The sequence below is a fragment of the Eleutherodactylus coqui genome, chromosome 5, assembly GCF_035609145.1.
Source record: "Eleutherodactylus coqui strain aEleCoq1 chromosome 5, aEleCoq1.hap1, whole genome shotgun sequence".
Lineage (NCBI taxonomy): Eukaryota > Metazoa > Chordata > Amphibia > Anura > Eleutherodactylidae > Eleutherodactylus > Eleutherodactylus coqui.
In genome coordinates, this window is record NC_089841.1 from 1,210,721 (window position 1) to 1,225,128 (window position 14,408).

General features: G+C 59.3%; 1 protein-coding gene across 3 annotated transcripts; it reads right to left on the minus strand.

The window, feature by feature from the left end:
• Positions 1-1,544: 1,544 nt before the first annotated feature.
• CREB3 (cAMP responsive element binding protein 3) lies at positions 1,545-13,468 on the minus strand. 3 transcript variants are annotated; one of them, XM_066602185.1, is made up of 10 exons: positions 13,231-13,468; positions 11,042-11,152; positions 10,092-10,350; positions 6,344-6,444; positions 6,186-6,266; positions 5,976-6,082; positions 5,223-5,291; positions 4,802-4,886; positions 2,355-2,439; positions 1,545-2,136 (listed from the first exon to the last, which is right to left on the minus strand). In XM_066602185.1, exons 1-10 carry the CDS (start codon positions 13,447-13,449, stop codon positions 1,724-1,726), a joined length of 1,530 nt encoding a protein of 509 aa, XP_066458282.1. In that variant the 5' UTR covers positions 13,450-13,468; the 3' UTR covers positions 1,545-1,723. The 3 variants fall into 3 exon arrangements, with proteins under 3 accessions (XP_066458282.1, XP_066458283.1, XP_066458285.1); XM_066602186.1 differs by having other exon boundaries at positions 13,275-13,399; XM_066602188.1 differs by having other exon boundaries at positions 13,143-13,250.
• Positions 13,469-14,408: the final 940 nt, after the last annotated feature.

Below are 14,408 nucleotides of genomic sequence, written 5' to 3' on the forward strand. Positions count from 1 at the left end.
ACTGTCTAATATCTAATCTGTGTCTCCTCCCTTTCAGTTTCCTCCCATTGCTTCTAGTCTTTCCTTGTACAGATGAGAATAGGGCTGATCCCTCTGCACTGTGACAGCCCTTCAGATATTTGTAGACCGCTATTAAGTCTCCTCTCAGCCTTCTCTTCTGCTAAACATTCCCAGATCCTTTAACTGTTCCTCATAGGACATGATTTGCAGACCGCTCACCATCTTGGTAGCTCTTCTCTGAACTTGCTCCAGTTTGTCTATGGCTTTTATAAAGTGGGGTGCCCAGAGCTGGACCCAGTATTCCAGATGAGGTCTGACTAAGGAAGAGTAGAGGGGGATAATGACCTCATGTGATCTAGACTCTATGCTTCTCTTAATACATCCCAGAATTGTGTTTGCCTTTTTGGCTGCTGCATCACATTGTTGGCTCATGTTCAGTCTATGATCTATTAGTATACCCAAGTCTTTTTCACATGTGCTGCTGCTTAGCCCAATTCCTCACATTCTGTATGCGCTTTCTGCATTTTTCTTGCCCAGATGTAGGACTTTGCATTTCTTCTTGTTAAATACCATTCTGTTAGTTGCGGCTATGATTGCAACAGTTAAGGCCTCTGCATGCAGAATCCGGCTCTGGCAACAGCAGCGCCCTGCTGTGTCACTAGCGAATCTGTTCAGGCACTTTATAGATTTTTTTTTTCCCGCACCATCACTAGGCGACGGCACGGAATCCGTGACCTTTCCACGATGTTCATTGTGGACTAGCAGTGGATTGGACAGCTTCCAGTAACTTCAATGGAAGCCGTCTGTGTGGAATCTGCACAAAAATAGAGCATGCTGCAACTCTTCCTCTGAGAACAGAAATCACAATTGATTTCTGCTTGTGTGGAGGAAGCAGCGGATCTCCATAATAAGTAACAGGCGGCATTTGCTGCAGATACAGAGCACAGATTCCGCTGCAAATATCCACCCCTAACTGGTCAAAGCGGACCAGAGAGCTCAACAGTCAGGGATGAAGGGACTACGACCAAATGCTCCTGGGGCGAACCTGCTGTGACAGGAAACAAAAAGTCACTATATACTGCAATACCGAAGTATTACAGCATATAGTAAGAGCAAATAAATCACAATTTCAAGTTTCTTGTGGGGGCCGAATAAAAGTGTAAAAAACAGGTGAAAGTTTTAAAAGAAACCTTTTCCCACCAAACAACCTGCACATTCTGGGTATAGCCGGGTACACAAGTCCAAACTATTGACAGATCGCAAAATTCATCCCACACGGTGAAGGCTGCGAGGAAAAGGAAAAAACGTAATGCCAGAGCTGGGGGGGGGGGGGGGGGGGGAATAATCATTAAAAAGGGAGAATAAAGATGATGAGCGCCAAAGTGGTGACAAACGAGAACGAGGCCTGACTGTCCGGCTGCACGCCACGCTTCAGCGAGGTCCTTCACTCACCTGCTGGATCAGCTGCCATCCCCCCGCTCCACATGAAGCACCCTGCTGGTCGCCTGCTCTGGGGGGTAAATACTTTACAAGCTTCTCACATATTTCCGATATAAACACAACTTTATTACATGACAGAATATAAATATGTACAAATCTCAGTGCGGCGCGAATCACTCCCAGACGTTCCAGGAGGCGCCTCCAATCATCCAAGCTGAGGGGGTTCCAGCCCCTCGGAGCAGCAGTCCCCATGGTGGGGGATAAGACCCTCTGCAGTCCCCGCTTACATCTCATCCGAGTGGAGCGGACTGATGATAATGCTGCGGCCCTTCTCCAGCCACACCTGCTTGTCCTGGATGACAGGCATCGCTTCGGGCGGCTCGGAGAGATGGGCGGTCACGGGGTCCGGCGGCCCGGGGGCTCCAGGCTGCTTCTGTGGTTCAAAGTCTGATGAGGAATTACTATTGATGGAGGGCTTGGATTCCGCACTTCCCACATCATGGATCTTAGGGGTGTCGTTCTGAGCGCCCTGAAGAGACGGTTGCAGATGGAGGTCCTGATGGCTCAGATCCAGCAGACGAGGTTCCTGAGCAGGTTCGACGGGAGACTTACTGAGAACTACCTTCTCATCAGCCTGTAGGGGGGCGCTGCTGACCGGACGCTCGGTGGGAACCTCCCGGAGGCGACGAGATACGACTGAAAGAGCAGAAAGAACACAAGGTCAATGACTGCAAGAAATATACTAGCGCCCCCTACAGGTTCTCATCAGGTAAGACATAGCCCAATACAGCCCTCCTAGGGGGGTTTTAGCAGAAGCGAGGGGCTAATTTATTAACATGATGAAGTCAGACTTTCCAAGAAGCCCCCACAGCTGACGGGGTGGCAATCTTAACAGTCCGAGCTCGTGCACTCACCTCCATGAAGGTCGCGTTGTCCGAGGTTTGCCCCAAACGGATACAGACTGGGGAAAAGAATGAGACAGAAAGAGAGCGCCAGGACCTGTGGAGGAAGAGATGAAGCGGTAAGCAGGGAGTCATCCGGCAGGGACGGAGGCGGCTCAGAGGGCGGCAGGCGCCCGGGCAGGGACGGGAGGCGGCTCAGAGGGCGGCAGGCGCCCGGGCAGGGACGGGAGGCGGCTCAGAGGGCGGCAGGCGCCCGGGGCAGGGACGGGAGGCGGCTCAGAGGGCGGCAGGCGCCCGGGGCAGGGACGGGAGGCGGCTCAGAGGGCGGCAGGCGCCCGGGGCAGGGACGGGAGGCGGCTCAGAGGGCGGCAGGCGCCCGGGGCAGGGACGGGAGGCGGCTCAGAGGGCGGCTCAGAGGGCGGCAGGCGGCTCAGAGGGCGGCAGGCGCCCGGGCAGGGACGGAAGGCGTCTCAGAGGGCGGCAGGCGCCCGGGCAGGGACGGAAGCGCCACAGAGGGCGGGAGGAGCCCGGGCAGGGACGGGAGGCGCCACAGAGGGCGGGAGGCGCCACAGAGGGCGGGAGGCGCCACAGAGGGCGGGAGGCGCCCGGGCAGGGACGGAAGCGCCACAGAGGGCGGGAGGCGCCCGGGCAGGGACGGGAGGCGCCACAGAGGGCGGGAGGCGCCCGGGCAGGGACGGGAGGCGCCACAGAGGGCGGGAGGCGCCCGGGCAGGGACGGGAGGCGCCACAGAGGGCGGGAGGCGCCCGGGCAGGGACGGGAGGCGCCACAGAGGGCGGGAGGCGCCCGGGCAGGGACGGGAGGCGCCACAGAGGGCGGGAGGCGCCCGGGCAGGGACGGGAGGCGCCACAGAGGGCGGGAGGCGCCCGGGCAGGGACGGGAGGCGCCACAGAGGGCGGGAGGAGCCCGGGCAGGGACGGGAGGAGCCCGGGCAGGGACGGGAGGCGCCACAGAGGGCGGGAGGAGCCCGGGCAGGGACGGGAGGCGCCACAGAGGGCGGGAGGAGCCCGGGCAGGGACGGGAGGCGCCACAGAGGGCGGGAGGAGCCCGGGCAGGGACGGGAGGCGCCACAGAGGGCGGGAGGAGCCCGGGCAGGGACGGGAGGCGCCACAGAGGGCGGGAGGAGCCCGGGCAGGGACGGGAGGCGCCACAGAGGGCGGGAGGAGCCCGGGCAGGGACGGGAGGCGCCACAGAGGGCGGGAGGAGCCCGGGCAGGGACGGGAGGCGCCACAGAGGGCGGGAGGAGCCCGGGCAGGGACGGGAGGCGCCACAGAGGGTGGGAGGAGCCCGGGCAGGGACGGGAGGCGCCACAGAGGGCGGGAGGAGCCCGGGCAGGGACGGGAGGCGCCACAGACGGCGGGAGGAGCCCGGGCAGGGACGGGAGGCGCCACAGACGGCGGGAGGAGCCCGGGCAGGGACGGGAGGCGCCACAGACGGCGGGAGGAGCCCGGGCAGGGACGGGAGGCGCCACAGAGGGCGGGAGGAGCCCGGGCAGGGACGGGAGGCGCCACAGAGGGCGGGAGGAGCCCGGGCAGGGACGGGAGGCGCCACAGAGGGCGGGAGGAGCCCGGGCAGGGACGGGAGGCGCCACAGAGGGCGGGAGGAGCCCGGGCAGGGACGGGAGGCGCCACAGAGGGCGGGAGGCGCCCGGGCAGGGACGGGAGGCGCCACAGAGGGCGGGAGGCGCCCGGGCAGGGACGGGAGGCGCCACAGAGGGCGGGAGGCGCCCGGGCAGGGACGGGAGGCGCCACAGAGGGCGGGAGGCGCCCGGGCAGGGACGGGAGGCGCCACAGAGGGCGGGAGGCGCCCGGGCAGGGACGGGAGGCGCCACAGAGGGCGGGAGGCGCCCGGGCAGGGACGGGAGGCGCCACAGAGGGCGGGAGGCGCCCCGGCAGGGACGGAGGCTGCACAGAGGGCGGGAGGCGCCCCGGCAGGGACGGAGGCTGCACAGAGGGCGGGAGGCGCCCCGGCAGGGACGGAGGCTGCACAGAGGGCGGGAAGCACCCAGGCAGGGACAGAGGAGACTGAAAGGGTGGGAGGTGCCCGGGCAGGCACAGAGTCGTGTCAGAGGGCAGATGGGGACAGCTCAGAGGGCGGGAGGCGCCTGAAAGGGTGAGAGGTGCCCGGGTAGGGACAGAGGCGTCTCAGAGGGCAGATGTGGACGGCTCAGAGGACGGGAGGCGCCCGGCAGGGACGGAGGCGGCACAGAGGACCGGAGGCGCTCGGGCAGGGACGGTAGGCGCCCGGGCAGGGTGGGAGGCGCATGAAAGGATGGGTGGTGCCCGGACAGGGACAGAGGCGTCCCAGAGAGCAAATGGGGATGGCTCAGAGGGCGGAGGCGCCCAAGCAGGGATGGGGCGGCTCAGACAGTGGGAGGCGCCCGGCATCCTTCCGCTACTAGGAGAACGGAGCACATAGAGGCCAGGAATGGGCACACTCACCATGACACAGGTGCTGGAGGAGGTGGTCTTGGCCCCGGACTGGCTGAGGAGGCCCTGCAGGTGTCTCAGCTGCTGGAGGAGGGAGCTGCAGAGGAGCAGAAGCCGCTATTACACACTGCAAGCAACATGCAATACCCACCGATGATCATTCCGTCCTCTGGATCTCGTGGACCTTGGGTGGCACATAGACGCATCTTGGACGCGCAGGAGCTGTGTACTGATGTGGACGAGACCCTAATGTCTTTATGGTGTCTGCCAATGTCCACCGGACCCAGAGGATGGGGATACCTGCACGACCTGAAGCGTAGGCTGACTAGAATTACTGGTCAGGTGACATCTGGGGCGGAGCATAAACCAGTGGGAGGAGCCATATTACAATATCCACTGATCAAGCATATGGGAGTACGAGGCCTTCACTTACTAGTTCTGTCGCTGCAACTGCTGAACCTTCTTTTGCAACTCCTGATTGTGAGCTGTGCAGGTAGAAACCCTATAGGAGAGAGTATAGAGATACTGAATGTATGAGGACCTGCAGGGAATCTACAGGGGAGAGTATACAGATACTGACTATATGATGACCTGCAGGTAGAGACCATATAGGAGAGAGTATAGAGATACTGACTGTATGATGACCTGTAGGGACCCTATAGGGGAGAGTATAGAGATACTGACTGTATGATGACCTGTAGGGACCCTATAGGGGAGAGTATAGAGATACTGGCTGATGACCTACATGGACCCTACACGGAAGAGTATAGATATACTGACTATATGATGACCTGCAGGTAGAGACCATATAGGAGAGAGTATAGAGATACTGAATGTATGAGGACCTGCAGGGACCCTATAGGGGAGAGTATAGAGATACTGAATGTATGAGGACCTGCAGGGAACCTACAGGGGAGAGTATACAGATAGTGGCTGATGACCTACATGGACCCTACAGGGGAGAGTATAGAGATACTGACTGTATGATGACCTGCAGGGACCCTATAGGGGGAGAGCATACAGATACTGGCTGAAGACCTACATGGACCCTACAGGGGAGAGTATAGAGATATTGACTGTATGATGACCTGCAGGGACCCTATAAGTTGCAGAGATATTGACTGTGGTGTAGCCTACGGGGACCCTATAGGGATCGTTCCAGCGTGGCCATGCACAGTGTTCTGACCTGTTCTCCAGCCCGTCCACATACTCCTTCTTCTTCTTGCGGCTCTCCTGTGCAGACCGCTTGTTGCGGATCTTCCTGCGTACCCGTTTCAGCGCGCGCTCCTCTGCCTGCTCAAACAATACACAACACGTACTGAGCTCCGCCTCCATGTCAGCCGCCAAATCCCCAGCTACCAATCAGAATGCAGAATGAGAGCAGGACGACGCTCACCTTGGTAAGGGGCAGATGCTGCGGGATGGTTATACCTTCCTTCCCCAGTAGACGAGACTCCTCCTCTGTCAGCTGAAGACCCTGTCACACAGAGCAGAAGGCGTCAGCGGCGGAACGCGCTGCAGCCGGCCGCGCACCCTGTCCCACATACCGCTCACCTGCTCAGCCTGGTACAGGGAACAGTCGTCCTCCTCTACGTCCTCCAAATACAGACCAACGGGGTCGGTCAGCTCCACATCAGACTGCGCCACACACACATCTGCAGACCGAGAGACAAGTGAGGAGACATGGCAAGGATGACCGGTCCTACGTCGGGAACACGGGACCGTACGACATCAGGAAGACAAGTCCGATACCTAGAGACGGCGACTGGATAACCCGACCGAACAGATATGAGAGGATGGTGATATCACAGGAGGGGATGACACGTCAGATACAGTAGGGGCAAACGGGGGGACGGATACGAGAGGATGACACGTCAGATACAGTACAAGCGGACGGGGTGAAGGATACGAGAGGATGACACGTCAGATACAGTACAAGCGGACGGGGTGAAGGATATGAGAGGATGACACGTCAGATACAGTACAAGCGGACGGGGTGAAGGATACGAGAGGATGACACGTCAGATACAGTACAAGCGGACGGGGTGAAGGATACGAGAGGATGACACGTCAGATACAGTACCGGCGGACGGGGTGAAGGATACGAGAGGATGACACGTCAGATACAGTACAGGCGGACGGGGTGAAGGATACGAGAGGATGACACGTCAGATACAGTACCGGCGGACGGGGTGAAGGATACGAGAGGATGACACGTCAGATACAGTACCGGCGGACAAGGTGAAATATCAGAAGATGACACGTCAGATACAGTACCGTCGGCCGGATATGAAAGGATGACACGTCAGATATATCCGTCCACCAGTACTGTATCTGACGTGTCATCCTCCCATATCTATCACCCCGTCCGCCGGTACTGTGAGAGGATGACACATCAGATACAGTACCAGCAGACGGGGTGACAGATATGAGAGGATAACACGTCAGATACAGTACTAGCAGACGGTGGGATGGATATCAGAGAAAGACACGTCAGCTACAGTATCGGTGGCCGGATATGAGAAGATGACGCGTCAGATCCAGTACCGGCGGACAAGGTAACGGATATCAGGGGATGGTGAGATCACAGGAGGGGATGACACGTCAGATACAGTACCAGCGGACAGTGGCACGGATATCAGAGAATGATACTGTACCGTCGGATGAGGTAACAGATATTAGAGGATGACATGTCAGATACAGTACTGGCAGACGGGGTAACAGATATTAGAGGATGACATGTCAGATACAGTACCAGCGAACGGAGGGATGGATATGAGAGAACGACACGTCAGATACAGTACCGGCGGACAAGGTAACGGATATCAGGGGATGGTAAGATCACAGGAGGGGATGACACGTCAGATACAGTAGCGTCAAACGGGGGGGGGGGGCGGATATGAGAGGATGACACGTCAGATGCAGTACAAGCGGACGGGGAGGGGGGCGGATATGAGAGGATGGTGAGATGACAGGAGGAAATCTCACATCAGATACGGGGTAGACGGGGGTACGGATATCAGTAGACGGGGGTACGGATATCAGAGAATGACGCAGATACAGTACCGGTAGATGAGGTGACGGATATGAGAGGATGACACGTCAGATACAGTACCAGCAGACGGGGTGAAGGATACGAGAGGATGACACGTCAGATTCAGTGCCAGAGGATGGGGGACGGATATGAGAGGATACGTCAGTTACAGTAGGGGCAAACGGGGTGAAGGATACGAGAGGATGACACGTCAGATATATCCATCCGCCAGTACTGTATCTGACGTGTCATCCTCCCATATCTATCACCCCGTCCGCCGGTACTGTGAGAGGATGACACATCAGATACAGTACCAGCAGACGGGGTGACAGATATGAGAGGATAACACATCAGATCCAGTACTAGCGGACGGGGGGATGGATATCAGAGAACGACACGTCAGATCCAGTACCGGTGGCCGGATATGAGAGGATGACGCGTCAGATCCAGTACCGGCGGACAAGGTAACGGATATCAGGGGATGGTGAGATCACAGGAGGGGATGATACGTCAGATACAGTACCAGCGGACAGTGGCACGGATATCAGAGAATGACACTGATACAGTACCGGCGGACGGGGTAATGACATGTCAGATACAGTACCAGCGGATGAGGTGACGGATATGAGAGGATGACATGTCAGATACAGTACCAGCGGACGGAGGGATGGATATGAGAGAACGACACGTCAGACACAGTACCGGCGGACAAGGTAACAGATATCAGGGGATGGTGAGAACACAGGAAGTGATGACACGTCAGATACAGTACCAGCGGATAGGGGAATGGATAAGAGGATGATAGGTCAGATACAGTACCAGCGGAAAAGGTGACAGATATAGGAGGATGACATGTCAGATACAGTACCGGCGAACGAGGTGACAGATATGAGAGGATGAACCATCAGATACAGTACCGGCGGACAGATATATCTGACGTGTCATCCTCTCATATCTGTCACCCCGTCTGCTGGTACTGTATCTGATGTGTCATCCTCTCATATTCGTCCCTTAATGGGCAGTACTGTATCTGATGTGTCTTCTCACAGTACCGGCCGACGGGGTGACAGATATTGGAGGATGACACGTCAGATACAGTAACAGCGGACGAGGTGACGGATAAGAGAGGATGACACGTCAGATACAATACCGGCGGACCAGAAAACGGATATGAGAGTCTGACGCAGTACCAACGGATGAGGTAACAGGTATGAGAGGATGACACATCAGATACAGTACCAGCGGACAAGGTGAAGGATATGAGAGGATGGTAAGATCACAAAAAAGGATGACACATCAGATACAGTACTGGCAGGCGAGGTGACGGATATGAGAGGATGAACCATCAGATACAGTATCGGCGGACGAGGTGACGGATAAGAGAGGATGGTGAGATCACAGGAGATCACGGATATGAGAGGATATCACGTCAGATATATCTGTCCGCCAGTACTCTATCTGACGTGTCATCCTCCAATAACTGTCACCCCGTCCGTCAGTACTGTGAGAGGAGGACACGTCAGATACAGTACCGGCGGACAGGGTGAAGGATATCAGAGGATGACATGTCAGATACAGTACCGGCGGACGGGGTGAAGGATATCAGAGGATGACATGTCAGATACAGTACCGGCGGACGGGGTGAAGGATATCAGAGGATGACATGTCAGATACAGTACCGGCGGACGGGGTGAAGGATATCAGAGGATGACATGTCAGATACAGTACCAGCGGACGGGGTGAAGGATATCAGAGGATGACATGTCAGATACAGTACCAGCGGACGGGGTGAAGGATATGAGAGGATGGTGAGATCACAGGAGGGAATGACATGTCAGATACAGTACCGGTGGACGGGGTGAAGGATATGAGAGGATGACACGTCAGATACAGTACCGGTGGATGGGGTGAAGGATATGAGAGGATGACACGTCAGATACAGTACCGGTGGATGGGGTGAAGGATATGAGAGGATGACACGTCAGATACAGTACCGGTGGATGGGGTGAAGGATACCAGAAGGTGGTGAGATCACAGGAGGGGATGACAGACATAGCACCGGGGGCCGAGGTGACGGATATCAGGGAAGGGCACAAACATAAGGAATCTAGGACTTGTGAAGAGGACACGTCAGACAAGGAGAGAACATGAGGAGAGGGTAGGTAAGTGATGGCCACACCAATCTTAAGAGGAGAGGGGAAGAAGCGGCGACACTAGACTCCACCCCACCCAGAAGACTCCACCTTCCTGTATCCGCGAAGCACGTACCCAGGTCTATAAAGACATCGCCATCACAGGTCTCAGACCTCACACTCTGCAGGATGTCCACCTCCATCTCCTGCAGCAGAGAGTAGTTGTGCTCCATCTGTACAATGTTGTCCGCTGGCATCGGCTCCCCAGGAGACGGGACGGCCGGCGCTCCCTCAGATATTCCGCTGTCACTGGCCACAGGGGAATGCGGCTCTTCACCCAGCGGACTGCCAAGGAGCTCACACAGGAAAGTGTCCACCGCCGCGCCACCCAGTGCCTGCAAGACCAAGGGAGAGTCACAGATCAAGTCACCAGGGCATACAGTAGAGGGCCGAGCCGAGGCATCCCCACACAGAGCCACTGCCACACCAAGCCACGGCCACACCGAGCCACCCAGTGCCTGCAAGACCGATGGAGAGAGACACAGATCAAGTCACCAGGGCATACAGTAGAGGGCCGAGCCGAGGCATCCCCACACAGAGCCACTGCCACACCAAGCCACGGCCACACCGAGCCACCCAGTGCCTGCAAGACCGATGGAGAGAGACACAGATCAAGTCACCAGGGCATACAGTAGAGGGCCGAGCCGCAGGGTCCCCACACAGAGCCACGGCCACAGCAAGCCACTGCCACACCGAGCCACCCAGTGCCTGCAAGACCGATGGAGAGAGTCACAGATCAAGTCACCAGGGCATACAGTAAAGGACCGAGCTGCGGCATCCCCATACCAAGCCATGCCACACCGAGCCTCGCCAACCCGAGCCTCGCCAACCTGAGCCACCCAGTGCCTGCAAGACCGATGGAGAGATCACAGATCAAGTCACCAGTAGAGGGCCATGCCGAGGAGTCCCCACGCCGGGCCACCCAGTTCCCCCACCCCCTCTCCATGGACAGCCCACACACAGGACAGGGAGGATGTGTTGGCAGTGGTACAGGGCGCGGCGGTCACTTCTCAGGACCCCCCTTACCTCCAGTGGGCCCCAGACCCCCTCTTCCTGTCCGCCACCCTCAGGGAAGATGTCCTCCAGCAGGTCATCCAGGAAGGTCTCCATCTCCTCCAACTCTCCAAACAGCGACATCTGCAGGGCGAAATGAGAACATCAGAGGGGGAGGGGCCGCCACACCCACGGGGCGAGGGGCCCGCCATACTGATGCAGGGAGGGGCCCGCCACACCCACGAGGGGAGGGGCCCGCCATACTGATGCAGGGAGGAACCCACCATACTAATGCAGGGAGGGGCCCGCCACAGCTACGAGGCCAGCGGCCCGCCATACTAATGCAGGGAGGGGCCCGCCATACTGATGCAGGGAGGGGCCCGCCATACTGATGCAGGGAGGGGCCCGCCATACTGATGCAGGGAGGGGCCCGCCATACTGATGCAGGGAGGGGCCCGCCATACTGATGCAGGGAGGGGCCCGCCATACTGATGCAGGGAGGGGCCCGCCATACTGATGCAGGGAGGGGCCCGCCATACTAATGCAGGGAGGGGCCCGCCATACTAATGCAGGGAGGGGCCCGCCATACTAATGCAGGGAGGGGCCCGCCATACTAATGCAGGCAGGGGCCCGCCATACTAATGCAGGCAGGGGCCCGCCATACTAATGCAGGCAGGGGCCCGCCATACTAATGCAGGCAGGGGCCCGCCATACTAATGCAGGCAGGGGCCCGCCATACTAATGCAGGCAGGGGCCCGCCATACTAATGCAGGCAGGGGCCCGCCATACTAATGCAGGCAGGGGCCCGCCATACTAATGCAGGCAGGGGCCCGCCATACTAATGCAGGCAGGGGCCCGCCATACTAATGCAGGCAGGGGCCCGCCATACTAATGCAGGCAGGGGCCCGCCATACTAATGCAGGCAGGGGCCCGCCATACTAATGCAGGCAGGGGCCCACCATACTAATGCAGGCAGGGGCCCGCCATACTAATGCAGGCAGGGGCCCGCCATACTAATGCAGGGAGGGGCCCGCCATACTAATGCAGGGAGGGGCCCGCCATACTAATGCAGGCAGGGGCCCGCCATACTGATGCAGGGAGGGGCCCGCCATACTGATGCAGGGAGGGGCCCGCCATACTGATGCAGGGAGGGGCCCACCATACTAATGCAGGCAGGGGCCCGCCATACTAATGCAGGCAGGGGCCCGCCACAGCTACGAGGCCAGCGGCCCACCATACTAATGCAGGGAGGGGCCCGCCATACTGATGCAGGGAGGGGCCCACCATACTGATGCAGGGAGGGGCCCGCCATACTGATGCAGGGAGGGGCCCGCCATACTGATGCAGGGAGGGGCCCGCCATACTGATGCAGGGAGGGGCCCACCACACTAATGCAGGGAGGGGCCCGCCACAGCTACGAGGCCAACGGCCCGCCATACTGATGCAGGGAGGGGCCCGCCATACTGATGCAAGGAGGGGCCCACCACACTAATGCAGGGAGGGGCCCGCCACAGCTACGAGGCCAACGGCCCGCCATACTGATGCAAGGAGGGGCCCACCATACTGATGCAGGGAGGGGCCCGCCATACTAATGCAAGGAGGGGCCCGCCATACTGATCCAGGGAGGGGCCCGCCATACTGATGCAAGGAGGGGCCCGCCATACTGATCCAGGGAGGGGCCCGCCACACCCACGGGGCAAGGGGCCCGCCATACTGATGCAAGGAGGGGCCCACCATACTGATCCAGGGAGGGGCCCGCCACACCCACGAGGCCAGCGGCCCGCCATACTGATGCAAGGAGGGGCCCGCCACACCCACGGGGCGAGGGGCCCGCCATACTGATGCAAGTAGGGGCCCGCCATACTGATGCAGGGAGGGGCCCGCCATACTGATGCAGGGAGGGGCCCGCCACACCCACAAGGGGAGGGGCCCGCCACACCCACAAGGGGAGGGGCCCGCCACACCCACAAGGGGAGGGGCCCGCCACACCCACAAGGGGAGGGGCCCGCCACACCCACAAGGGAAGGGGCCCGCCATACTGATGCAGGGAGGGGCCACCACACCCACGAAGGGCACAATAATGTAATGAGGGGCCCAATATCCCACTGATATCCTCCGCCCCTGCAGCTCTCACCCTCCGGCCGCCGCTTCCCCTGCTGTCTGCCCTGCAGCTCTCACCCTCCGGCCGCCGCTTCCCCTGCTGTCTGCCCTGCAGCTCTCACCCTCCGGCCGCCGCTTCCCCTGCTGTCTGCCCTGCAGCTCTCACCCTCCGGCCGCCGCTTCCCCTGATGTCTCCGCCGCTTCTGACGTTCTTCTTCTCCCCTTTCTTCCGGGTTCCAACTCCGCACGGATGACGTCACGGCCCGCCGCGCTGCATGCCGGGACGCATATATTGGTATTCCGCCGCACTTAAGCACCGCTGCCGATTCCAGCAACCTCATTGGTTGTTGGGCAGCACGTGGTAGACATCGTGAGAGGAAAGAAGCTGCTGCATGTAGGAGCTAGACGTACAGCGCGCCGACATCTCAGCGCCGGCACTTATGTCACAGACGGTCCTCTCAGCGGCAGTACAACATGCCGACATCTCTGATCACGTGATAGTCGTGCACAGCTTCTCGTGCACGGCTGTGTAACTATCCGCGTGCACGATGTGTACCCACGTGGTGCAGAACAACGGGCCGGCCACTCGTGCAGCTCTCCAAAGGCGGGTGTGTACCCAACAACCAATCAGGTCGCTGGAATCGCTCACCGCTACTGAAGTGCGGCTGAAATACCAAATATGCATGCCGGGACATGTAGTTTCCGCACTGCCACGTCTGCAGCCACGCCCCCTCTCCGGCTGACAGCAGTCACGTGACTTTAGTGTGCCGCCGGCAGCATATTAGCCTTTTAATCTCTACTTCTCCCCCAAACAACCAATCACTGTGAATCAGCCAACCTGAACAACCAATCACCGGGAACGAGTAAACCCAAACAACCAATCAGGTTGTGACTGGTGTGCATGTGGGGAGTAATATAGATATATGCCCGCCGGAGGGGTTTCTGGAGCTGTTATAGGCGGGGCCGTCTATGAAGCCCTCACCTGTCACTCCGCAGGTAGTGAGCGCTGCGGCTGCTGGGGTGGTGAAGGCGCGACGCTGCGAGGAGGAAGAAGAGCATAGAGAACCGCCGGCGATACCCTACTGGTGCCGGCGGAGTTAACCCACCCCATTCCCCCGGTGAGCGGGCCTGTTAACCCCTGTGAAAGAAAGGTGTACTGCACATGACCCCCCCTCTCCACGAGGCAACGATTCACTGCTTCACGAGGCCACGATTCACTGCTTCACGAGGCAACGATTTACTGCTCCACGAGGCAACGATTCACTGCTTCACAAGGCCACGGCTCACTGCTCCACGAGGC

Excerpts from the sequence above, each read along its gene's own strand:
- CREB3 (XM_066602185.1), bottom strand. The coding sequence starts at position 13,449 with ATGAGGTTGCTGGAATCGGCAGCGGTGCTTAAGTGCGGCGGAATACCA. Across the intron at positions 6,083-6,185 it reads AGCATCTGCCCCTTACCAAG|GCAGAGGAGCGCGCGCTGAA; the intron begins GTGAGCGTCGTC and ends TTGTTTGAGCAG. Across the intron at positions 2,440-4,801 it reads CCTCCAGCACCTGTGTCATG|GTCCTGGCGCTCTCTTTCTG; the intron begins GTGAGTGTGCCC and ends CTTCCTCCACAG.